This window comes from Primulina eburnea, chromosome 2, assembly GCF_022965805.1.
Source record: "Primulina eburnea isolate SZY01 chromosome 2, ASM2296580v1, whole genome shotgun sequence".
NCBI classification, from domain to species: Eukaryota; Viridiplantae; Streptophyta; class Magnoliopsida; order Lamiales; family Gesneriaceae; genus Primulina; species Primulina eburnea.
Genome location: NC_133102.1, coordinates 32,454,829 through 32,481,629, shown reverse-complemented (window position 1 = coordinate 32,481,629; position 26,801 = coordinate 32,454,829). Strand labels below are relative to the sequence as shown.

The 26,801-nt window shown below is 39.8% G+C and overlaps 2 protein-coding genes and 1 non-coding gene across 3 annotated transcripts; 2 read left to right on the top strand and 1 right to left on the bottom strand.

Moving 5' to 3' along the window:
* Positions 1–1,856: 1,856 nt before the first annotated feature.
* On the bottom strand, positions 1,857–1,964 carry LOC140824919 (small nucleolar RNA R71). Its single transcript, XR_012116533.1, has one exon. It is a non-coding gene; the product is annotated as a small nucleolar RNA R71 (small nucleolar RNA).
* A 1,682-nt stretch (positions 1,965–3,646) lies between these two features.
* LOC140824219 (uncharacterized) lies at positions 3,647–6,608 on the top strand. The gene is made up of 3 exons (XM_073185815.1): positions 3,647–3,698; positions 6,019–6,429; positions 6,475–6,608. The coding sequence occupies exons 1-3, from the start codon at positions 3,647–3,649 to the stop codon at positions 6,606–6,608; spliced, it is 597 nt and encodes a 198-aa protein (XP_073041916.1).
* Positions 6,609–23,465: 16,857 nt separating this feature from the next.
* LOC140824218 (uncharacterized) lies at positions 23,466–26,078 on the top strand. Its single transcript, XM_073185814.1, has 7 exons — positions 23,466–23,562; positions 24,433–24,548; positions 24,915–25,030; positions 25,074–25,201; positions 25,391–25,515; positions 25,609–25,683; positions 25,764–26,078. The coding sequence occupies exons 1-7, from the start codon at positions 23,466–23,468 to the stop codon at positions 26,076–26,078; spliced, it is 972 nt and encodes a 323-aa protein (XP_073041915.1).
* Positions 26,079–26,801: the final 723 nt, after the last annotated feature.

The window sequence follows — 26,801 nt, the reverse complement described above, 5'->3', positions numbered from 1 at the left end:
GACATGAGAGTTTGGAGTAGTATATTGATGAATTAGAAGATGCAAAGTCGAAGCACGACCGCACCCGCAGTCATGCAAGGACCGCACCCGCGGTCTCACACGCTGAACAAGAGGAATTCTGCCGAACATACACCGCACCCGCGGTCCTCCTGGCACCGCACCCGCGGTCGTGCACCAACATTATTCCGGAAATTGTGAAACTTTGTGGACTTTGAATAAAAGTAGAGGAAAATGGTGTGCTACGTGTGGAATCCTGTCTAGACTATAAAAGGATATCTTTTTCATCATCTAGGTCATATTGGAGGAGCAAGAACAAGGGTGGAGGCTACAAGCAAAGGATTGAAGATCAAGCTCATCTTCTTCAACAAAGTTCTTGCACACTTTTGGACAAAAACTTCATACACTCCAAAACTCTTGTTCTAAGTTCTTCTTTCTTTATTTTCACTTTTATTTGATATGTCTTGTTTAAGATTTATGTGTTGTTGTGTTATTTGTATTATTATGAACTAAATCTTAATTCTAGAGGAATGATGGAACAAAACTACAAACCATGTGTTGGGATTTATGATTAATGCTATATAAGTTTTCTTATTGTTCATTTGTGTTTTTCCAATCTTAATGCTTTCAATTTATTGGCCATATCTTGAATGATTCTTATGTTTATAAATTATCACTTGGAAAAGGGAATTTATAAACAAGAAAGGGAAAAATACATCAATGGTATTTATATAGTTCGGGAGGACATCTATTGCTATTGAAGCCATAAAAAGAAGCTAGTGCTTATTGTGTTATTTAATTATAGATTGTTGATGGGGACGTTACAATTTTTGTTAAATAATTAGTATCTACTTAGCACTCGGGAGAGGGAGTAGATAATTATAGAATTCTTGGCTAATGAATAAGAAGGACATTTATAATATAGTTACACAAAATAGCACATGGTGGATAGTTGCGTGAAATCGGACCTCTAGATCTTTATTTCCATTGTTGTTCAACTTTGTTTGGTAATACAATTAAATTTATTTTTCAATCTAGTTATTGAGGTGAACAAATCTGTTAATTGAATATTCTAAATAAAATCGAGACTATTTTAATTACAAGCATTAATATAAATTTAGAAATACATTCCTCGTGGGATCGACACTTGTACTCAAAATTACATTTTACTATAACTTGACGTCGTGCGCTTGCGAGCAATCAAGAAAAAACGCAACAAGTTTTTGGCGCTGTTGCCGGGGAATATCAAATTTGAATTTATATTAGTATTGTTACCAATTAGTCTAGATTTTAATTTAGAGCTGGTTTTATTGTACTACATTGAACATTGATTTGTTTATTGTCTTTGTTTGACAGTGCATGCGAAGATCGCAAAATCCAGACTTGCTTATCTTTGATCCTGAAATCGAAAGAACCGCAAGAAGATTAAGAAAGGAAAGAAGAGAAGAGATTCGAGCAATGGCCGAGAACAGAGATAATGAAAATCCACCTCCTGCAATACCCATCAGAGATCATTTTAGGCCGGTACTGAATGCTCATTATTCGGGCATAGCAAGAGGAACTATTAATGCAAACAACTTTGAGCTCAAGCCTGCATTGATAAACATGGTTCAGCAGAATCAGTTTGGAGGAGCCGCTACTGCAGATCCTCATTTACATCTCAGAACATTCCTTGAAATTACTGACACGGTAAAAATAAATGGTGTTTCTGATGATATAATTCGATTGCGTTTGTTTCCTTTTTCTCTTAGGGACCAAGCAAGAGGATGGCTCCAATCGCTTCCTTTGGGGAGTATCACTACATGGCAGGATTTAGCAACCAAGTTTCTTGCAAAATATTTCCCACCTGCGAAGTCTGCACAATTAAAAATTGAGATAAGTACTTTTAGGCAGACTGATTTTGAGCAATTATATGAGGCATGGGAACGGTATAAGGAGTTGTTGAGGAGATGTCCAAACCATGGTTTTGAAGATTGGGTACAGATTGAATTATTTTACAATGGTTTGAATGGACAAACAAGAGGCACTGTTGATGCAGCAGCTGGTGGCACAATATTTGCCAAATCACCCGATCAAGCATATGATTTGCTTGAACAGATGACCATTAACAGTTTTCAGTGGCCGTCTGAAAGGTCAGGAGTAAAGAAGCAAGCTGGAATTTATGCCATAGATCCTATTACATCACTCACCGCTCAAGTTTCAGCTTTGACAACTCAAATTGCAGCAATGAATAAGGCTAGTACATCAGAGGTTGAAAATGCATCGGTTGTTACTGAAGAACCACATATTCCTGATGAGGCTCATTATATCAACAATAGGAATTTTGGTGGGTACGGAAGATATCGAGGTAACCTTCCCCCTAACACTTATCATCCTGGTTTGAGAAATCATGAAAATTTTTCATATGCCAATAATAAGAATGTGTTGAATCCTCCACCGGGGTTCAATACATCAAAGGGGGAAGGTAAGCCTTCACTTGAGGATTTAGTTGGGATATTTGTTGTTGAATCTAATAAAAGGATGGCTAGGACTGAATCTCGTCTTGGTGGCATGGAAACTCACATGGGAAATATGGGTGCCACAATGAAATCATTGGAGACACATATTGGTCAATTGGCTAATGCATTGAGAGATCAAAATAAAGGTCAATTTCCAAGTAACACTGAAGTGAATCCAAAGGAGCAATGCAAAGCTGTAACTTTGAGAAGTGGAAGAGAACTTGAGGGTAAAAATTCCAATGAGAAGGATGAAAATGAGATAACTGTTGAAGAAGTTGAAACTGAGGGATCCAAAGCTGAAGTTGTAGTTGAACAACCTCCGGTATTCAAGCCAATTCTTCCATATCCACAGAGGTTCAAAAAAGAAGAAATTGGATGATCAATTTGCCAAATTTTTGGAGATCTTCAAGAATATTCATATCAACATTCCATTTGCCGATGCTTTGGAGCAAATGCCAAACTATGCAAAGTTCATCAAAGATGTGATGTCAAAGAAAAGGAAGTTGCATGAGTTTGAGATAGTTAAGTTGACTGAGGAGTGTAGCGCCATACTCCAAAAGAAACTACCACAGAAACTCAAAGATCCAGGGAGTTTTACTATTCCTTGTGTTATTGGTGGTTCTAGAATAAATAAAGCTTTATGTGATTTAGGTGCCAGTATTAATTTAATGCCTTTTTCTATTTACAGGACTTTGGAGCTTGGCGAGGTGAAGCCTAGCACTATTACCCTGCAGCTGGCGGACAGATCACTTACATATCCACGGGGTATAGTGGAGGATGTTCTGGTAAAGGTAGACAAATTTATATTTCCTGCTGATTTTGTTATTCTAGATATGGAAGAAGATCAGGACACTCCGCTTATCTTTGGAAGGCCATTCTTGGCCACCGGAAAAGCTTTTATTGATGTACACAAGGGCGAGCTCACATTGAGAGTAGGTGGAGAAGAAGTCATGTTCAACATCTACAACACAATCAAAGAACCAAATGAGGTAAGTACTTGTAATAGTATTGATGTAATTGATTCATGTGTATCTCATGTTGGTGCAGGTAGATTGACGAAAGATTCCTTGGAGAGATGCTTGTTGGAATCGGCGTCTACACTGGATGAAGATGATTGGGATGTACAAGAGGAGTTACTTGCTCTTAATACAATGCCTAAAGAAAAGAGTGATGTGCATCATGTAGAGTTACTTGAAGATGCAAGTAAAGAGGTACCAAAAGCATCTCCTGAATTGAAGGAATTGCCAAGCCACCTTTGTTATGCATTTTTAGGTGAAAATTCGACATATCCAGTAATTATCTCTTCTTTTCTTACTTGTGTTGAAAAAGAGAAATTGTTGAGAGTGTTGAGGGAATTTAAATCTGCTTTGGGATGGACAATTGCTGTATAAAGGGGATTAGCCCTACTGTTCGTATGCATAAAATCTTGATGCAGGAATCATATTCGCCCTATGTTGATCATCAGAGAAGGCTTAATCCAGCAATGAAAGAAGTTGTGAGGGCTGAGGTATTAAAATTGTTAAATGCTGGTGTTATTTATGCTATATCTGATAGCTCGTGGGTTTCACCAGTACAAGTAGTGCCTAAGAAGGGAGGAATAACTGTAGTGAGAAATGAGAGCAATGAATTGATTTCAACTCATCCAGTGACTGGTTGGCGAGTATGCATAGACTACAAGAAATTGAATGATGCTACTAGGAAAGATCACTTTCCACTTCCATTTATTGACCAGATGCTTAATAGAGTAGGTGGTTATCATTATTATTGCTTTCTAGATGGTTATTCAGGTTACAATCAGATTGTCATAGCACCGGAGGATCAGGAGAAGACTACCTTCACTTGCCCCCACGGTACATTTGCTTTCAGGAGAATGCCATTTGGTCTATGCAATGCACCTGCTACTTTTCAGAGGTGTATGATGGCCATATTTTCTGACATGGTCGAGAAAATAATGGAGGTTTTTATGGATGATATCTCTGTGTTCGGTTCATCTTTTGATCACTGTTTGCAAAATTTAATGCTTGTTTTGCAGAGATGTCAGGCGAAGAATTTAGTTTTGAATTGGGAAAAATGTCACTTCATGGTTCCAGAAGGTATTGTGCTTGGGCATAAAATTTCGGCTAAAGGAATAGAAGTTGACAGAGCCAAAGTTGTGGCAATTGAAAATCTTCCTCCACCGAAGAATGTGAAAGGGATCAGAAGTTTCTTGGGACATGCCGGGTTCTATCGTCGTTATATAAAAGATTTCTCTAAAATTACTAGACCTTTATGTAATTTGTTAGAGAAAGATTCAACATTTATTTTTGACGATGATTGTTTGCAGACATTTAACAGGATCAAGAAAGCACTGATTTCTGCTCCCATTATGATAGTGCCTGATTGGAAGGAGGCTTTTGAGCTCATGTGCGATGCTAGCGACTATGCTGTGGGAGCAGCATTGGGACAGAGGCGAGATAAGATGTTCAAGGCTATATACTATGCAAGTCGTACACTTAATGCAGCTCAACAGAATTACACAACTACTGAGAAAGAGATGCTAGCAGTGGTGTTTGCATTCGACAAATTCAGAACATATCTCATTGGTACAAAGGTAACGGTTTTTACTGACCATGCAGCTCTTCGTTACTTGTTTGCAAAGAAGGATGCAAAGCCCAGGTTGATACGATGGATACTCCTACTTCAAGAATTTGACTTTGAGGTCAAAGACAAGAAAGGTTGTGAGAACCAGGTGGCTGATCACCTATCACGATTAGAGCTAGAAGAAAGAACTGAAGGCGGAGTTATCAATGAGTCGTTTCCAGATGAACAACTTTTCAAGGTAAGTGTTACACATCCGTGGTTTGCAGATATAGCTAATTTCCTTGCTGCAGGAGAATTACCTTCAGATTTAACTTATCATCAAAAGAAGAAATTTCTTCATGATGCCAAGTTTTATCTGTGGGACGATCCGTTCTTGTTCAAGAGATGCGCTGATCAGATAATCAGACGATGTATAGCAGAGGATGAAGCAGGAACAGTCCTAGAGCAGTGTCATCACCCTACGGTGGACACTTTGGAGCATCTAGAACATCAGCTAAGGTATTACAGTCAGGTTTCTATTGGCCTAATTTATTTAAAGACAGTTATACCTTAGTAAAATCTTGTGATAAATGTCAAAGAGTTGGCAATATTTCTAGACGTCATGAGTTACCACTCACAAATATTTTGGAGGTGGAACTTTTTGATGTCTGGGGTATTGACTTCATGGGTCCATTCCCAGCCTCTTTTGGTCAATCTTATATTTTACTTGCTATCGATTATGTGTCAAAATGGGTGGAAGCAATCGCCACCAGTACAAATGATGCTAGAGTTGTTGTTAAGTTTGTCCACAGGAACATCTTCACAAGATTCGGAACGCCTAGAGCCATTATCAGTGATGAAGGTACGCATTTCTGTAACTAAATTTTTAACTCACTATTGGACAAGTATGATGTGAAGCACAGGGTGACACTGGCATACCACCCGCAAGCTAATGGGCAAGCAGAAATATCCAACCGGGAGATCAAGCAAATACTAGAAAAGACCGTGAAGACAAACTGGAAGGATTGGGCGATCAAGCTAGATGATGCATTATGGGCGTACAGGACTGCATACAAGACCCCTATTGGGATGTCACCGTATAGGTTGGTCTTTGGGAAAGCTTGCCATCTACCTTTGGAACTGGAGCACAAAGCATTTTGGGCTGTCAAAAAGCTCAATTTTGATATGGGAACATCGGGAGAGCAACGACTGTTGCAGTTGAATGAGATGGAAGAATTCAGGAATGATGCTTACGAAAATGCCAAGATATATAAGGAAAAGACCAAGAAATGGCACGACAAGCAGATTCTTCGACGAGACTTCGAACCAGGACAACAGGTGTTACTATTCAATTCTCGACTGAGATTGTTTCCTGGTAAGTTAAAATCACGATGATCTTGGCCATTCACAGTCGAAACAGTGTACCCACACGGTGCAATTGAGTTGAAGTGCAATGATGGACGGACTTTCAAGGTCAATGGACAACGAGTTAAGGCATACTATGGAACTGAAGTGAGGAATATTGACAATTTCAGTCTGGGTGAACCCATTTGAGAAAAAAAACTGGTAGTCGGGCTGATGACGTTAAACCAAGCGCTTATTGGGAGGCAACCCAAATTTTTGTTTCTCTTTTACATGTTGATTTCGGTTTTGATTTTATTTTATCATGTTATTTTTGGTTGTGTATTTTTAATATAGTGTGTGCTTAAATCTTCCAAAATTTAATGAATCCCAATTGTTTTCTTTTCAGGACTGAAAATTGAGAAGAAAAAATATTTTGACGAAACAGGAGTGCCCCTGCGGTCTCATGTGCACTGCACCTGTGCTTGAGGTGCATTCAAAATACAAGAAAATTCGAAGCAGGAGTGCACCCGCGATACAAAGACACCGCCCCTGCGCTAGGTTTGCCGAACTTATACCGCACCCGCGGTGCTAACATAACCGCACTCGCGGTCTTGCAGTGTCGAAAAAATGCATGAAATGCCGAACATGCACCGCACCCGCAGTCTTACACACACCGCACCCGCGCTGCACAGCCCGAAGAATCACCGCTCCTGCGGTACACATAACACCGCACCCGCGGTCAATTAAAATGAAAAATGTGCTGCAGCCCCGAACTTATACCGCACCCGCGGTGCTTATAAGACCGCACCCACGGTCGCACCTTTTTAAAACAGAATCGGGCAGAAACACACATTTTCGAAGAACAACACTCAAGAAAACCCATCTCCATTTCGAAATCCCTACTCAAGAAGACAATTTTTCCACTAAATTTTTCTTATTCCTTCAACAAAGTCACCACTACAAACTACATAGCTTCACTCATTCCATCAAAAAAAAAAAAAATCACATTCCTTTCCACCAAATTCAACATAAAACCTAGGGTTGAAAAGGGGCTCGAAGATTTCTTCAAGAATTTGAACAAAACTTTGTTTTTGTTCTTTAAGAAACAATTCAACACACCCAAGGTGAGCAAATTCATTGCAAATTTGTTGATAAATTCGAAAATTGTTGGTGATAGTTGCTTTGGAAGAAAAATTCATTTGGTGAAGCACATTCTTAATTTTGGGGATATTGTGATTGATTGTTGTGTACATTGTTGAATTGTGGATATTGTGAGTAGTAGTTTGGGGGAGTGCAAGAATCCTTGTATTTTGAGAAGTGGGTTGAAGTGAAGTTGTTGTTTGAAAGGTGTTTGATACAATGCCTCCAAGAAGAAAACAATCTAAGGGTGCATCATCCTCATCAACTGTGAATTATGATGCAAGTCGGTTTTATGATGAGAAGGCGGAGGAGCAATATGACAAGATTTTGAATAGAAGCATTATAAAAGAAAGGGGATTTGATCTTAGTGCCCCTCATACTGAAATTGGACAAATGCTTAGGGCTCGGCAGTGGGAAGAATTTGGCAGGCAGCCAAAAGATGCTGTCATTTCATTGGTGAGAGAGTTCTATGCTAACCTCAAGGTTAGGTATGATTGACTGACGGTGTTTGTGCGTGGAAAATGGGTAGGCTTTGATGCACATACAATTAACACGTTATATGGTATCCCTGCAATCATGCACGACGAATATGAAGAATACAGGAACGAGCATGTTGATTATAACAGTATTCTTCAAACAATTTGTATACAGGGAGCCGAATGGAGAATGAGGGACGATGTGCACTTGAGCCTAGCAAAGTCTGATCTGAAGACTGTTGCGAAACATTGGTATTCATTCATTTCTGCTAAGATCAAGCCTACCGAACACACCACTACTGTCATCAAGGAGAGGGCCATCCTCATTTTTTGCATTATGACAGGGAAGACAATTGATCTAGGTCAATTGCTTCAGAATTCGATTATCGACTATGCAAGAGGTAACTCTCCGAGTGGATTTCTCCACCCCTCTCTCATCACTGTTTTATGCCAACATGCGGGAGTTACTTGGGCTACGAATGAAGAGTTGTTGAAGCCAAAGAATGAAATTTTGGTTATTCAACCATTTGGGGGAGTCAGAAATTACCAAGCTGCAGAATGTAGAGCTGAAAGGGAATTCAATAGGAGAGCTGCAGAGAGACGTGATCAAGCCCAGGCTCAAGAACCACCACCGCAACAAAGGCACAAGAGAGACAGATTGACTATGTTGGAAGAGGACATGCGAGTTCAACGCCAAGAGATGGATGCGTTTCGGTATAGAACCGATACATTCATGGGGTACATGATGGATTTCACATCGGTGTTGGCTCAGCAATTTCCATCTGCTTCCACTTCTGGTAATCCATTTCCACCTCCTCCACAGTGGCCACCCGTTTACCACCCGCCGGAGTTCCAACCACCACACGACGACGAAGATGAGGATGATGGCAATGACCACTGACGGTCGTTGCCCAGTGTATGTGTAATCTCCTATTTATCATGCTTATTTACATCGAGGACGATGCACATGTTTAAGTTTGGGGGAGATTTAGTTTATTTTATTTGGTGTGTTTAAATTTTTTTATTTTATTTTATTTGGTGTGTTTATTTATTTAGGTTATTTTGTGTGTTTTTAGTCATGAAATTTTTATTTCGAATTGGCCAATGATGAAAATATTTTTTTGAATTGAAAAGAAATGTCATGCATTATATTCATGTTAATCGATCAATTTGAAAAATTTAGAGAATAATCATGAGAATTGGTAAGTTTGAGACTTATAATTTCTATAAAACTTTGTGATTTTCATTGGATATTGAAATAAATTTTTTGCAAACACATAAATGATTGAGGCAATCTTTGATTTTATTTGGGCCATTTATATTGTTCATAAACATTCATTTGAAGCCCTTTTGAGCCAATATGAACAAAGAATTGTGTTTTTGAAATTCCTTGGAAGCCAATCACTTTTCTTTTTGAATATATATGTATTTGGTTGATGCATTGAGACACCATTTTCACGAGGATTAGATTCTACTCTGTGTTGATGAATTGAGATTTTGTCTAGAACTATCCAAACATCACTCGAGGCGAAATATGGACAAATTATGATTTAGGAATGATTTAGGTGATTTTTGGATCGATTGAGCCTTTCAAGCTACCAAATAAAATTAATTTATCATTTGTCACCTCTTTGAGCTTATATGAATTTGAATGTCACACGTAAATATGTGTAAAAGACCCCCATTCGAATATTTTTTTCAAGTATCCCACAATTACCAACCTTTTGAATATCTTATACAATTATTTCCTACCTTCTCAAGGGAGTAAGAGTTCAAAAGATTAAAGCAAGTGATATTCTCCTACAAAAGAAAACAAAAGAAAAATGAATGATTTTACATTGATGAAGTTGGAGAAAAAGGGGAGAAAAAGAGATGAAATGAATAAAGAAAAAATGGAGATAAAAGAAATAGTGGAGTTTAAAAAAAAAAAAAAAAGAGATGAAATTCAATTTACTCCCTTATTTGAACTCCTAATCTTTATTTGTAGCCATGAACCGATGCCTAACATTACAACTATTTAAAATCCTATTAACCTAGTCATAGTTGTCCAATATACTAGTGGAGAATGATTGGGAGGATCTAGCTTATGGACAATCGATAAACACTTTCATTGAGTAAGAATCTTGATCAATTTTACACACACCTCATTGCATCAAATATTTATTGGGTATCCATTTCTTGAATGAATATTGCTTTGAACCCAATCTTTACCGAAAAAGACCTTGTGATGTGTGTTTGTAAAAATTTGAAATCAATTGAGAATGATTTGAAACATGGTTGAAGAGATTTGAAGTTAGAGAATTAACCAATCACATGATTTTATCCGGATGAACAAGTGGTTGAATTGATGTGAATTGTGAATGCATAAAAGGTTTTAAATTTATCTTGAGGCCAAAGTCTTTAAAATATTTCATGACTTGTTTGTTTGTTTGTTTTTGTTTTGTTTTGCTCGGGACTAGCAAAATCTTAAGTTTGGGGGAGTTTGATAAGTGCAATTTATTGTACTTTTATTACTTGTTTTTAACTTGGAATTTTGTGAATCTTGAGCAGGTTTTATTTGATTTGTTGTTGTTTTTGTTATTGTAGTTTGGAAGCTTAGACATGAGAGTTTGGAGTAGTATAGTGATGAATTAGAAGATGCAAAGTCGAAGCACGACCGCACCCGCAGTCATGCAAGGACCGCACCCGCGGTCTCACACGCTGAACAAGAGGAATTCTGCCGAACATACACCGCACCCGCGGTCCTCCTGGCACCGCACCCGCGGTCGTGCACCAACATTATTCCAGAAATTGTGAAACTTTGTGGACTTTGAATAAAAGTAGAGGAAAATGGTGTGCTATGTGTGGAATCCTATCTAGACTATAAAAGGATATCTTTTTTATCATCTAGGTCATATTGGAGGAGCAAGAACAAGGGTGGAGGCTACAAGCAAAGGATTGAAGATCAAGCTCATCTTCTTCAACAAAGTTCTTGCACACTTTTGGACAAAAACTTCATACACTCCAAAACTCTTGTTCTAAGTTCTTCTTTCTTTATTTTCACTTTTATTTGATATGTCTTGTTTAAGATTTATGTGTTGTTGTGTTATTTGTATTATTATGAACTAAATCTTAATTCTAGAGGAATGATGGAACAAAACTACAAACCATGTGTTGGGATTTATGATTTATGCTATATAAGTTTTCTTATTGTTCATTTGTGTTTTTCCAATCTTAATGCTTTCAATTTATTGGTCATATCTTGAATGATTCTTATGTTTATAAATTATCACTTGGAAAAGGTAATTTATAAACAAGAAAGGGAAAAATACATCAATGGTATTTATATAGTTCGGGAGGACATCTATTGCTATTGAAGCCATAAAAAGAAGCTAGTTCTTATTGTGTTATTTAATTATAGATTGTTGATGGGGACGTTACAATCCTTTGTTAGTTAATTAGTATCTACTTAGCACTCGGGAGAGGGAGTAGATAATTATAGAATTCTTGGCTAATGAATAAGAAGGACATTTATAATATAGTTACACAAAATAGCACATGGTGGATAGTTGCGTGAAATCGGACCTCTAGATCTTTATTTCCATTGTTGTTCAACTTTGTTTGGTAATACAATTAAATTTATTTTCAATCTAGTTATTGAGGTGAACAAATCTGTTAATTGAATATTCTAAATAAAATCGAGACTATTTAATTACAAGCATTAATATAAATTTAGAAATACATTCCTCGTGGGATCGACACTTGTACTCAAAATTACATTTTACTATAACTTGACGTCGTGCGCTTGCGAGCAATCAAGAAAAAACGCAACAATAAGCTACTGTTCCAACTCTGTCAAGAATTTTGAACGATCCAATGAATCTCGGACTCAGCTTGCCTCTCTTACCAAACCTCATAACACTCTTCATAGGTGCTATCTTCACGAATACGTGATCTCCTACGGCAAATTCGAGATCTCTCATTCTCTTGTCAGCATAAATCTTTTGACGACTCTGTGCAGTTTTCATTCTGTCAAAGATCTTGACCACCACATATGCAATCTGCTGAACGATTTCTAGACCATGTTCTAATCTCTCACCGACTTTATCCCAATGAATTGGCGATATGCACCATCTTTCTAAGGGTGGAATGCCGTACTGAATAGCAACTTCGTCCCCATGGCTGCATGTAAACTCTTCCAAAAGGACGATGTAAATCTCGAGTCCCTGTCAGACACAATAGAAACTGTGATCCTGTGCAATCAAACTCTCTCCCTGAACTCTGTATACTGAGTCATGGAGAAAGTCATCTTCACCGGAAAGAAATGTGCCAATTTAGTAAGTCGATCCACTATAATCTAAAAGGCATTGGATCCTCTAAATGACCTCGAAAAGCCAACAACGAAATTCATGGTAATATTCTCCCATTTCCACTCGGGGATAGGGAGCGGCTTAAGCATTCCTGCGGGCCTTTGATGCTCTGCTTTCACTTGCTGATAAGTGAGACATTCAGACACAAATCGACGGATGACTCGCTTCATACCTGGCCACCAATACAATATCTGCAAATCCTTGTACATCTTGGTACCTCCTGGATGGATGGAATATGAATATGTATGTGCCTCTGACAAGATATTTTCTCTGATCGAATCAACACTAGGCACCAACATCCTTCCTCTGTATCTCACAATACCATCAGACACTGTGTTAAGGACACTGCCCTTGGCCTCATCCTTCAGTCTCCACTTCTGTAGCTGTTCATCTGAAGGCTCACCTCTACGGATTCGGTCTAGAAAAGAAGACTTGACTGTCAGATTAGACAGCTTAGGAGCTTTGCCCTTAGGGTAAACTTCCAGGTCAAACCTCTAAATCTCTGACTGAAGAGATATCTGCGCTGACAGTTGTGCTACGACTGCAACATTTCTGCTCAAAGCATCTGCCACAACATTAGCTTTTCCTGGGTGGTAGCTAATTTCACAATCGTAGTCTTTTACTAACTCCAACAACTGTCTTTGCCTCAGATTCAGCTCTTTCTGCGAGAAAAAGTACTTGAGACTCTTGTGATCAATGAATATCTGGCATTTCTCGCCGTAAAAATAATGTCTTCAAATCTTCAACGCAAAGACAACGACAGCTAACTCGAGATCATGAGTCAGGTAATTCTTTTCATGCAATTTTATCTGTCTGGAGGCTTAAGCTATAACTCGACCATGCTGCATCAAAAGAGCGCCTAACCTGAGCTAAGATGCATCGGTGTACAACAAAAAATTTTCAAGCCCTGATGGCTAAAACTGGCGTTGTGATAAGAGCTTGCTTCAAAGTATCAAAGCTCTTCTGGCACTCATCACTCCAAACGAATTTAGCATTATTCTTAGTCAATGAAGTGAGTGGCACTACAATCGAGGAAAACCCCTGAATAGATTTCCGGTAGTAGCCTTCTAAGCCTAGGAAACTGCGGATCTCTGACGCATTCTTCGGCTCAACCCATTCCTTAACTGCTGCCACCTTAGCTGAATCCACCTCAATGCCACTGTTATATGACCAAAAAATGCTACTTTCTCCAACCAGAATTCACGCTTACTGAATTTTGAAAACAACTTGTGGCTCTGCAAGATCTGCAAAACTGTACCCAAATGCTGACTGTGCTTCTCATAGCTCTTCGAGTAGATAAGAATGTCGTCAATGAACACTATGACGAACTGATCTAGGTAGGCCTGAAATACTCGATTCATCAGGTCCATAAAAATCAAAGGAGAATTCGTCAGTCCAAATGGCATTACTAAGAACTCGTCGTGCCCATATCTGGTTCTGAAGGCTGTCTTATGAACATCTGCATCTTTTACCTTCAATTGATGGTTACCCAGATCGTAGATCTATCTTAGAGAACAATGTAGCTCCCTGTAACTGATCGAATAAGTCCTCGATTCTTGGTAGTGGATATTTGTTCTTGATCATTACCTTGTTCAGTTCTCGATAATCGATACACAACCTCATGCTCCCATCTTTGTTCTTTACAAAGAGCACTGGTGCGCCCCATGGTGAGAAACTAGGACGGATGAATTCTTTGTCTAGGTGCTCCTGAATTTGTTGTTTGAGTTATAAAATTTTTGTCGGAGCCAATCTGTATGATGTCTTAGAGATTGACACAGTGTCTAGCACAAGGTCAATGGCAAACTCCACCTCTCTCTCCGGTGGAAGGCCTGTGACGTCATCGAGAAAAAAGTCAGGAAAATCTCTGACTATTGGTACATCATATATTGACGGAGTGGGTACGTCAGGTGCGGAAATAATACTGGCCAAGAAAGCCTGACACCCCTTATGCATAAGTCTCTGTGCATACATGCAAGAGATCATGCGAGGAAAAGTTTTCCACCTGTTCGGCTCAAAAATAAATTGCTCAATGCCCAACGGTCTTAATAACACTGATCTTTTCTGAAAATTAATTAGAACTCTGTTCTTCGTAAGCCAGTCAATCCCTAAGATAATATCAAACTCTGGCATTGGCAAAACAATCAGATCGACGTAAACTAGGTGGTCTTGTAGTTCAAGATCATTATCTCTGACCAAGATAGTAGCTGATAGCTCCTCCCCTGATGGGACTATCACGGAGTAGCTCATGTCGAGTCCAATGGACTTGACATCCAAATGATTAGCGAATGTCTCTGAGATAAACGAGTGAGTAGCCCCGGAATCTAGCAAGGCCTTCGTGTCTACTCTCTTTATGAAAATATTTCTTGAAGGAAGTTAGCACAACACAAAAACTTATACCTCAAAATGCTAATCTTAACCTCGAGCATAGTTGAAAATAATTTCTACCCAAGTTCCAAAATACGAAAACAACATACTAATATCCAAGAAACATTCGAAGCATGCAAGACAAAAAATAAATATTGTGCTGAATTAGATATATTACCAGTCAGTAGTGTCGTGTCTGGGTTCGCCTCCTCGGCATGCATTGCAAACACTCTTCCTTGGGTTGGCTGCCTCCATTGTGGGCATTCATTCGGCATGTGGTTACTGGCTCCACACTTGAAACATTTGCCAGAACCCCATAAACACTGACCCATGTGCTGACGGTTGCACTTCGGTCACACTAGGTACTCAGGCTTCTGAGGAGCCTTCTGTTGCTGAATAGGACCTTTGCCTTTCGGTGGTCCTTGTAATGGCATCTTTCCCTACTGACCCTGGAAAGGAAAGGCCTCTTAAGCTGCTACTGCTGTGAATGGTGCTGCTGGGGAGCCTGATAGGGACTTTTACCCTACCTGTCATTCTCGATATCTTTTTGGTCCTGCTCAGCCGCAAAGGCTCTTGATACCCCAACAACATTGGTACTAGGACCAGCAAATCTAACATCACGGCGCAATATCGGCCATGATCCATCAATGAAATGCCTCAGTTTCTCCCAGGCATCATTTGCAATTAGGGGCACAAAGTGACACCCCCTCTCAAACTTCCTTACGAACTCCGCTACGCTGCTATCTCCCTATTGTAACGTCACAAAATCCCTGGTCAGTCAGAGCATACTTCTTCAGTGAAGTACTTCGAGTAAAAAACCTCCTTGAAACCATTCCACGTCAGCGTTTTCAAGTTCACTGACACTGATGCGCTCTCCCACCACAGTCTGGCATCTCCGGTCAGAAGGAAAGTGGCACACCTGACCCTGTCTGCATCCTGCAGCTCCATAAACACAAAAATTACCTCGATGGACTTAATCAATCCATTAGCTATCATCGGGTCAGTAGTCCTCGAGAACTCCTTTGGATCCATCCATCTGAACCTCTCATAAACCGCCTCTGGTCTTGGCCTCGCCCCTGTATCCACTGCAGCATTGGCCCGCATATTGTGAGAAGAACTGAGTCATCCCTGCAAGCATCTGAGCCTGCATATTTGGCGGTGGACGAGGAGGAGTGGCCCTCTCCCCATCCCGAGCTTCTCTATTCTCATCGCCTGCTTCACGCACAATCTTACGTCTGGGAGGCATACTGCTCCAACATTTACCCAACACATAAACCCATCATGCATGAACATAATATCTATATCATAAGATGCACGTAATTTGAACTAAACATGTACGTGCTGAAATCATGACTTGATGCTTACTACATGAAAGAATTTAAAACTTAAAGACTTGAGGTTTGACGTCGTGAGCTTCTCGCAACTGGCAGTATACATAAACCTTTACAAGAACACCGCTCTGATATCAACTGTAACATACCGTACTTTTTAAACATATTGAAAATTTGTGGAAAATAAATTTTTTTCTTAAATAAGAAATTATCATTGAAAATGCCACATAATAAAAATGCTTGAACAAATATTTGAAATTATAAACAACTTGCAAAAAGTACTAGTTTAAAATATCATAAAGTAAAATCCTTAAAAATCGGAGTAAACGAAACAACATGCATAAAAATCCTTAAAAATTAAGGCGGTCTTCGGGTTAGTCCACTGCACAGTCAGAGCCAGCTCAGTGATCACCATCTCTCGTCTCCTCATACTCGTCCTCAACTGCATCGATTAAGTCTAGTGAGTCTAAAGACTCAACATGTATAAACTGAGAATAGCAAGTAACATATAATAAAAACACATGCATTTTAAATTAGCCCATACGTAACTTAACTTTGAACATACTTACATAAGCATAGATGTGCCATCATTTCATAAATATTTTCATAAACGTACTTGCATCAGACATACTTAAACATGCATAGTCATCATTATTTTGCATAGAGATATGTTTCAAAGCAAGAGACCTGTAACATAAATGCGCCTGATCAGACTAAACCACGGCAGACAGGGATGTCCACTACCACATACATAAGATCCTCGGTCATACTTTACCGATGGATTGGTACCTGGTCATACTTTGCCGCTTTACAATCCTGATCAAAACCCGGTCATAGTTTACCGGGGTGGAGAGGTCCCCGGACACGTTCTCTGGCTTCCAAATCCATTCATAATTTCATCAAGAAGACATTTAGCATACCTAAAAAATATAAAATATTTTCTTTTGCACGTTGAACATACTAATACATTATGCATGCCTGCCCAAGACATATTTTTTTAATTTTTTTTTCCAGAATGGTTGGCGTTCGGGCGATAAAATTTTACCGCTTGAGCGCCGCCCTGTGTGAAAAACTTTGACAACCAACACAATTGAGCAGTCACATGAAAATGATCATAACTCACTCATCTCTTGTCAAAAAATTATGAATTTAATGTCAAATCGAAGATATCAAAAAGTACTATGTTTTATATTTGAAAGTTTTTCTAGAAACCGACCGAAAATTCACATGATTCTAAATGACAACGTATTCGATTTTTGAGATCTAAAAAAAACTTTTAAACATCACAGTTTGAGCAGTCACACAAAAATAATCATAACTCATTCGTTCTTGTCTAAAAATTACGAATTTACTGTCAAATCGAATGTAACAAAAAGTAATACGTTTTATATGTTGAAATTCTTTCCAAAAAACCAAACAAATTTCACAGTAATCAAAATGACAGCAAACTCGATTTTGAGATCTAAAATTTTGATCCAAAAATGTTTCAAACATTTTGCTCAAACTTTTTGCACAACATACATGGATTTCGCATACAATACGCATCAAAATATTTATACGACAAGATCGATGCAAAAAATGAAAGAATATACATGCTTTGATCTTGAAAAACTCACGATATGACGAATAACGAAACTACGCGGTGCAGGAAGCGATCCAGGCGACTTGAGGCACGATTTGCTGATAAAAAGAACGTGTGAAAGCTGAAATAATTTGAAGGGGAGGGTGGCTGCTGGAGAAAGAACTAAGAACCCTAGTTTTCTCACAAAATAATGTAATGAAGAGACAATGAAATATGTGTGTGTGTGTAACGTGAATGTGATAGTGTGTGTGCGTGTGTTTAAGCTAAATTAAGGGAATGAAATTTCTTAATCAATAATTAACAAGCTAATTAAAATACTAGCCCCCTCCTAACTATTATAAAATCTCTTAATTTAAAATAAAATGTACAAGTGACAACTTTAAAAGTTATAAACTCTTAAAATAACCTAATAAATAAATTAGGCTTTATAAATGTTAAATACTTAATAAATAATTTAAAATTTCACTTTCTTGAACTGAAATAAAATACCACATTTTACAAATCACCCAAATTGTCGTCAGTCTCACTTGCCTGATCCCACATCGAAAAATTGCCTGAAACATGAAACTCGAGAAAAAAATTTAACGTGCATCACATAAACATAAATAATTTAAAATAATTCAAATTTATAAATCATGCATCGCAAAGAAAAATCTATTTAAAACTAACTAAATAATTCAGCAATTTAAATTAATTCATGAGCTTTACGTGTACCTATTTTGGGCTCTACAGTATATTTATGGCGTGATTTTCGAAAATGGTGTTTTTTGAAGTGTTTTTACATGCCGAGTTGTATTTCAATCTGGTAATCGATTTTTGACGAAAACAAAGACTTTTTGGAGGCTCAGTTAATATTTTCGAAAACTTTCTTAAACAAGATAGTTTTCCTACATTATAATGGGCATATTATACCAAGGTTATTCGGCTTAACTTTCTACCCAATTATTTATATAAAATAAGGAGTTTCTAAACCACAAAACACTTCATATCACACAAGAAACCTAGGGTTTCTCCCTAGCAACACACGACAATGCACACACCCATGTTTTTGAAGAAATTCACATCGATTTTTGAAGGAAAAATGCAGCAAGGTCTCCCTTGTCTCTCCGCCAACGTTCTTCGCGTCTACAGTTGTTTAGTCGCGCGTGAATCACGCAAAGACATGTCCTATTCCTTCTTTTCTGATCATTTATACCATATTATGTGTAAATATAATTGTTGCATGAAAAATCTGATGTCCTTTCTTATATTTTCGTTTTTATGGCATATACATTGGAAAAACTTGATTTTCGTACATGATTCTTAATGTTTCTTGATGGTATGAAGGGGCTGCCAGATTTCTATGGTTAGGGGGCCAAATTAAAGTAGGTTTAAGGATCGTTAGATGCACGGTTTAGGGCTGGAACGAGGCAAGAGAAGGGCTACATGATTTTTGTGTTTAAGGGAACTAAGGTTTCCAAATTTTGTTTCTTTAAGGGTTCAGCTGTGTGCTATGGTTGGGTGTTTTCAAGGGTCCTAAGAGGGTCGCTATATGGTCCTAGATAGGTTGAGGGGAGGCTGGTGCAAGGCCTAGGAGGGTAGCCGCATGGCTTCGCCGTGCAAGCCTTGCCGTGTGTAGGAGTTGAAGAACCATGGACATCCTCATGCATGGCCTATAGGGCTTGGCCTATTAGGTTCCTAAGGATTTGATCTAGGTCCTAGGATGACTGGTTAAGGGCTGGTCGCGCCGGCTAAGGGCTATGCTTGAAGGAACTCTCAAATGGTTAGGGCTAGGGTTTTGACAAATAAGAACTGAAATTTCCAGAATCTTTCTATGAACTTTCAATGGATTTGGATGGCTCAAATTGGGTTGAAAAATGTTTGGTTAGGTGTTAGTAAGCTATGGTTAAAGTTTGGTAATTTTTGGTTAAGTTTCGAGCTGCTTCGAGTTAAAAGCGAGACTTCGCTTCAAGTTCTAAAACGAATTACGAATTTAGTCAAGAAAATTAAGTTTATATCTAAGAAATGTCGATGAGTGTACTTTAAGGTGTTATGGTAAGTTTGGATGGATTCGGGTCGTTGTTTTAAGGTCCAAGGGTAAAATGAGAAAGTTAGGGTTTCATGGGCAAAACGGTCAATTTACACCTGAATTACGTTAGCATTCCTGACAGTGTAATTGATCAATCAACAACCAGCTGATTCGAAAGTCACAATTAATAATCTGAATTCATCTAAGAGGGAAAATGTATATGTATATGTATATGATGAAAGAAAAGGTTCAATTTTATGCATGTAAGATCCATGAATTTAATTCACGTAACCTGAATGCATGAAATCTAGGATTTTATTTAAATGGCGTGGTTAATTATTTTTATGCTTTTATGCATAATTATTGCATGATATGATTTATTTCATGGTATTTTAAAAATTCATGCATCAGGGTTTCTAGATGCATTTCGCACTCGAACGAGGAACGGAGACCGGAAAATTATCAGGAAAATTATTTTCATTACATGATTAATTTGTATTAATTAACATAAGTTGTTTTAAATGTATTTTTCAAGAAATGAGCTTTGTTGGGTATTTTTACCCGCTAGAGCATATTTTTAAAAGGTACGCGAATTTTATCGAATCAGTGGACTTTTTGAAGGTTCAGACAATAATTTTAAAAACGTACCTAAATGAAATATTTTTGGGGATTGTGTTTGGACTTGTTGGGCCTATTTTAATCTTGGTGGGCTCAAGACTCTTTGTAAACTTTATAAATAACATCTAAAGGCCCATTATTTTATTATTAGCTATTTAATTAATCATAAGCATCCACTAAACCTAAACCTAATCATTCCATTAGTCGACACCCTACTCCACTCACCATTCCCCTTTGGTTTTCAGCAACCCCATAGCAGCAAGGATTTGGCCAAGTTTTTTTCTTGCACGAAAGTTCCTCCGGCAATTCCCCGATGCTCGTTTCTTCAATCTTCTTGCGTAAAATTCATCAAGGCACGCATGTTCTCCACTTGAGCATAATACACGCTGTTAATATGTGTAAAGTTTGTGTAAAATCATGTAAAACTCTCGATCTATGCATATGTGTTCATCGGTGAAGGTTTCTGCATGAACTATTGTTTTTTTTTTGTGATGATAACTCACGTTTCTCATGTTGATGTGCAAGGGTTGTTTGCTTCTGTGCTAGGGGAGGGCCGAAACATGTCATGGTGTAGAGGAAATAGGGCTGGAGTCGGTGTTGGATGAATCATGGTGTAGATCGACAGTGGTTTCCAACTTTGGCTCGGTTTTGAGGAAATTGCATGAAAGGGTCAGACTGACAGTGCAAGGACTCATCCGCTCCATGGATCAGCTCCTGGTGGGTCTGATACTGGGCCTGTAAGGGCTCAGCACCTGCTGGAACCAAACCCCAAGCGCGATCGATCGATGAGGGAAGAAATCGGTCGCGGTAGTGCTCCTTCAGTGTCTAGAGGTCATAGGCTTAGTGCAACTTTCATGGGACTGTGTTCATGATTCTAGTGGGTCCAGTAGGGTCCTAGGATGGTCATGGGTAGGTTGGTTCCTGGCTGGACCCGCTGGTTGAAGGCTAGGAGTTTAATTATGGAAAGTATGGGATTAGGGTGCTAAGGGGAGTTGCTGGAAAATTTCAGCAGCTATTGGGTCTGTTTTGTGGGTCTTTGAGGTCTGGAAGGAGTGTTTTAGGGGCTAGTAGGAAGTGTTTTAAGTACGGTAAAAGTTTGGGAAAAATTTGGGTGAGTTTCGAGGCGATTCGGATTAAAATCGAGATCCCTGTCCAAGTTTTAAAACAAATCGTTAAAGTCTAGGAATGCTTAAAAATAAGTTTTGGGATATTTTAAGGAGTTTGGTAAGCCTTAGTCAAATTTTAGAGGTCCAGGGGTAAAATGGCCATTTTGGATTTCGAGGGGCAAAATGGTCGTTTTGCACCCAGGGTAAGATTTTTGGTCATGGCAGCACCTTGAGCACAATATTATCATGGTTTTAAATGTTTATGCATCATGATCACGATTTTATGAATTTATGAAATATACGTTGCATGCTTGATTTTAAGAAATTTTTTTGCATGTGCATGATTTTGATAAGTGATGAAAATGATGATGTTTTGAAGGATGAGAATTAGTTGTGGCTATCAAAGTATATGTAATTGCTTAAGACGTATATGTAAATGTTGATGATGAGGCCTAGGCACAGTGGATGGGTAATACTGTCACTGATGTCCGACAGTCACCGGATATCGCGGTTCTATGTATGATTGATCCATCGTAATGATGAATGATATACGATAGTCACAACTAATGAACTGAATTCACTTTATAACGATGTATGATGAACGATAAACGATGAATGATCAACAATGATTAATGATGAGCTGTTTTGACATGTAACGATTTCATACAACACGTTTACATTACGCTTTTTTAAAGTTCATGAAAGGTATGTTGAGTATTGCATTTTTCACTGTTGTGTGCGATGTATATGTACTTGTTATTTCTGGTACATGTGTGTTGAGTCTTTAGACTTACTAGGCATGTGTGATGCAGGTGAGCTTGATATCAGTGGGTCTGGAGGTGCCGAACTCTGAGCCGGCAGGCCTGGTGAGGCGACACGACCCTAGGATTGCATGTTTCCCGTACATTTATGATTTTATGATGTTGAGAGGATATGAGTATTTTTATACGTTGATTTACTTCAATGTTGGGTGTTAATATTTTTACTCGATTATATTCCGTTAGATTTTTATTGGCAATTACTTGTGATTATTTTTTTAAGATATTTAAGTAGGACTGCATGCATGCAATTCAATCAAATGCTTATTTTCAAAATGTGAGCTTTATAATAAAATATATATAAAATTTCCGCACTTTTAAATCACTAGACGTTACAGTTGGTATCAGAGTAAGGGTCCTGTATAGGGTTGCACCGCTGCCAGCTTTTGCCGCTCAGTCTTCAAGCCTCAAGTCTGTAAGTTTTATGTTTTAAATTTTTTAAATGATTTATTGTTATCACCTGCATGTTAACATGATTTACGCTTTATGATGATTTGTCGTACATGTTTAACTGCTTTTACGATTTAAAGATCTACTGTTTTAAAAACTTGATTAATTGCATGATGGGTTACATTTATAAATTGGTCTGTATTCAGATATGCCTCCCAGACGTGCTCCCAGTATAGACAGGCAGGATGATATTCCTGAGGGCGACAGGGGCCCTCCACCACCACCGCCAGCAGATCCAGCTACTCGAGCACTCGAGGGGATCGATAGGATCATGAAGCAGGCTCCCCCGCCCACAGACTGATGTTTATGAGAAGTTCTGTCGGCTTAACCCAAAGGAGTTCCGGGACCACCGATCCATTTGTGGCAGAGGGTTGGATTATGTCTATGGAAGTGCATTTTGAGTGCTTATAGGTGAGGGATGGCGACAGAGCCAAGTGCACCATTTATATGCTGAGGGATGGCACGTCCCTATGGTGGGAGGGAGCTGCACATGCAGTGGATGTGGCTACTCTCACTTGGGCCAGATTTAAGGAGATGTTATTCGTGAAGTATTTTCCAGCTAATGTCAGGGGCCGCCTGACGAGGGAGTTCACGAGTCTCCGGCAGGGGGACTTATCTGTGGTGGAGTTTATCCGTAAAATTGACAGGGTCTGCCATTTTGTGCCCATGATAGCGACAGATGTCGCCCAGAAGCTGAGGAATTTCTTAGATGGACTGAGACCCACCCTTCGCCGGTACATCATGCTGATGAGCCCGACAGGTTATGATGAGGCCACCGCCTGTGCTTTTCAGGCGGAGCAGGCGCTGTGAGACATAGACATCGAGATGCAGAGGAAGCGGCATCAGACTCAGTCCATCTCCCAGCCTCAAAAGAAACAGTTAACAGGGCCATCGAGACAGCAGGGGCAACAGAAGCCCCAAGGTCAGTATAGGAGTCCCCAGCAGCGGAGACCCCCTTAGGCACTAGGGGCGCCTAAGCCAGATGACAGGCAGCCATGCCCGTAGTGCAACAAGTTTCACATTGCCAAGTGCTTATGGAGGACCTACAAATGCTTCGTTTCTGGACAGGAGGGTCACAAAGCAGCGGACTTCCCTAAGAACACGGGCCCTACTACCAGCTAAGCTTTTGTGATGCGTGCCGAGGAGACCGAGGCAGAGCCAGACTCGACATTGATTACTGGATCTTAGGATAATCACCGATAAGAAATTACTTAAGTTTCAAAACTATTAGATTTGATGGTATGTTTTGTCGCAAGGAGGATATATATTGCAGGTGTAGGTGGCCACACATGCACTGCTAGATGCAGGGGCTACACATTCGTTTATATCTGAATCTTTCGTCAAGCGACTAGGAATCATACCATTAGCGATGGATTCAGGGTTCAGAGTATCGATCCCATCCGGGGATTAGATTTTCACTTCCCCGACAGTGAAGAGATTGGAGCTTAAATTACAAAAGTATACGGTGCAGGAAAATTTGATAGTGCTACTGTTGCCGGAGTTCGACATCGTCCTAGGCATGGAGTAGCTATATTCTCATGGCGCAGTCATAGACTTTCGATAGAGGTCAGTGTCCATCTGACCGCCCTGTGGTAGGCCATTTTTTTTGAGGCAGCCAAATACCGGCAGTTGCCGTACGTCATTTCCTGCTTGTGTGCGAGGAAGCTTATCAAGAGAGGCTGCTAGAAATTCTTAACCAGCATTGTATCATCGACAGAGCCAGTCAGTCAGAGGATTGAGGACGGGGATATAGTCAGTGAGTTCTCTAGTGTTTTCCTTGACGATGTTTCAGGAGTTCCACCAGATAGAGAGGTGGAATTATCTATTGAGCTCATGCCAGGGACAGTGCCGATATCTAAGGAACCCTACTATCTAGCAACTGCCGATATGAAAGAATTGAAAGATCAAGTACATGATTTGCTCGATAAGGGTTTCATTCGCCCTAATTTTTCTCCTTGGGCACACCAGTTCTTTTTGTCAGGAAGCAGGATGGCAGCATGCTACTGTGTATTGACTACAGAGAGTTGAACAGAGTCAGTCAAAAACATGTATCCGTTTCCGAGGATCGATGAATTTTTTGGTCAGCTACAAGGAGCATTAGTTTTCTCAAAGATAGATCTTCGATCCAGTTACCATCAGCTGAAAGTGAGAGAGGCTGACGTGCACAAGACAGCCTTCCAGAAGCATTATGGGCACTATGAGTTTATGGTGATGCCCTTCGGTTTGACGAATGCTCCAGCGATATTCATGGATCTCATGATACGCGTGTTTCAGCCATATTTGGATCAGTTCGTCATAGTTTTCATTGACGATATTCTGATCTATTCGAAGAGCAGGGAGGAGCATAGTCAGCCCCTGAGGACATTACTGCAGACTCTACAGGATAGACGGTTGTATGACAAGTTCAAGTAAGTGTGAGTTCTGGCTTGACAGGATGGCATTCTTCGGCAACATTTTATCTCAAGATGGTATAGAGGTCGACCCAAGTAAGGTCGAGGCAGTCATAGATTGGTCAGTGCCCAAGGATGTGATAGATATCTGTAGTTTCTTGGGATTAGAAGGTTGCTACTGAAAATTCATCCAGGGCTTCTCTTCTATTGCGGTGCCTATAACCGCCTTGACGAAGAAGAATACCAAGTTTATCTGGGGACCTGAGTGTCAGGAGAGTTTTGACAGACTGAAGCTTGCGTTGACCACTACACCAGTTCTAGTTATGCCATCAGGGCAGAAATAGTTTGTGGTTTATACAGATGCATCGAATCTTGGTTTGGGAGCGGTTCTGATGCAGCAGGACCGAGTGATAGCCTACGCGTCCAGACAGCTAAAGGTCCGTGAGAAGAATTATCCGACTGATGACCTCGACCTAGCCGCTATGGTATTTGCCCTGAAGATCTAGAGACACTATCTGTATGGGGACAAGTGCAGGATTATTACTGACCATAAGAGCCTGAAATACTTCTTCACATAGAAAGAGCTGAATATGCGACTAAGAAGGTGGCTTGAGCTTGTGAAGGATTATGATTGTGACATAGCTACCATCCCGGTAAGGCTAATGTGGTTGCGGGCACTTTGAGCAGGAAGCACTCTATGATTTATCATTTGTCAGTGCAAAGATCGCTACAGACTGAGATTCAGATATTTGATATTGCAGTTTATGCTAGGGGAAAGGCCCCAAATGTTGCCACTCTGACAGTACAACCGACTCTGAGAGACAGAATTCAAGCAGGGCAGAATTCTGACGAGAAGTTACAGAAGTGGAGACAAAGGGACGAGGCTAAGGACCAGAGACTGTATATAGTTGTGGACGGCATAGTCAGATATAGGGACCGCCTATGGGTTCCTGACAGTGATTCCCTTAGAGCATATATCCTGAGCAAGGCCCACTACACACTGTACTCCATCCATCCAGGGAGTACGAAAATGTATAAGGCTCAATAGATTCTTTATTGGTGGCCGGGCATGAAGAGGGATATTCTGCGGTTTGTCTCTGAGTGTTTGACTTGTCAGCAGGTCAAGGCAGAGCCTCCGAGAACCGCAGGGAAGCTGAGACCACTCCCTATTCCCGAGTGGAAATGAGAGAACATTACCATGGACTTTGTGACAGGGCTTCCGAGGACTACTGGAGGATTTAATGTCATCTCGGTGATTGTTGATCGGCTCACTAAATCAGCACATTTATTACCGATCAGGAATACTTTCAGCATGACTCAGTACGCAGAGCTATACATCATAGAGATCTTCAGACTGCACGGGATTCCAGTGTCCATTGTGTCAGACAGGGATCCGAGGTTAACGTCTGCATTTTGGAAGAGTCTCCATCGGGCGTTGGGTACGAAGTTATTGTTTAGTACTGCTTTCCATCCTCAGTCAGACAGACAGTCAGAGAGGATGATACAGATTCTGGAAGACCTATTCCGAGATTGCATACAGAGTTGCACTACCGCCGAATCTGGCGGAAGTTTATAATGCGTTCCTCGTCTCCATGCTGCGGAAGTACATGTTGAATACTTCACATGTTCTGAACTATGAGCCACTTCAGCTGACACCGCACCTGTCTTCCGAGGAGAGACCCACACAGATACTGGACATGCAGGAGAAGAGGCTCCGGAACAAGGTGAAACCAGTGTTTTTATAACCGGACCGTTAATCGAACCGGTCAAG

Coding starts and splice junctions, on each gene's coding strand:
- LOC140824219 (XM_073185815.1), top strand. CDS start 3,647: ATGCCTAAAGAAAAGAGTGATGTGCATCATGTAGAGTTACTTGAAGAT. Junction 3,699..6,018: donor AGAGTTACTTGAAGATGCAA/GTAAAGAGGTAC, acceptor ATGGGCAAGCAG/AAATATCCAACCGGGAGATC. Junction 6,430..6,474: donor TCGACTGAGATTGTTTCCTG/GTAAGTTAAAAT, acceptor CAGTCGAAACAG/TGTACCCACACGGTGCAATT.
- LOC140824218 (XM_073185814.1), top strand. CDS start 23,466: ATGCAGAGGAAGCGGCATCAGACTCAGTCCATCTCCCAGCCTCAAAAG. Junction 23,563..24,432: donor GGGGCAACAGAAGCCCCAAG/GTCAGTATAGGA, acceptor ACGATGTTTCAG/GAGTTCCACCAGATAGAGAG. Junction 25,516..25,608: donor ACCTCGACCTAGCCGCTATG/GTATTTGCCCTG, acceptor TTCTTCACATAG/AAAGAGCTGAATATGCGACT.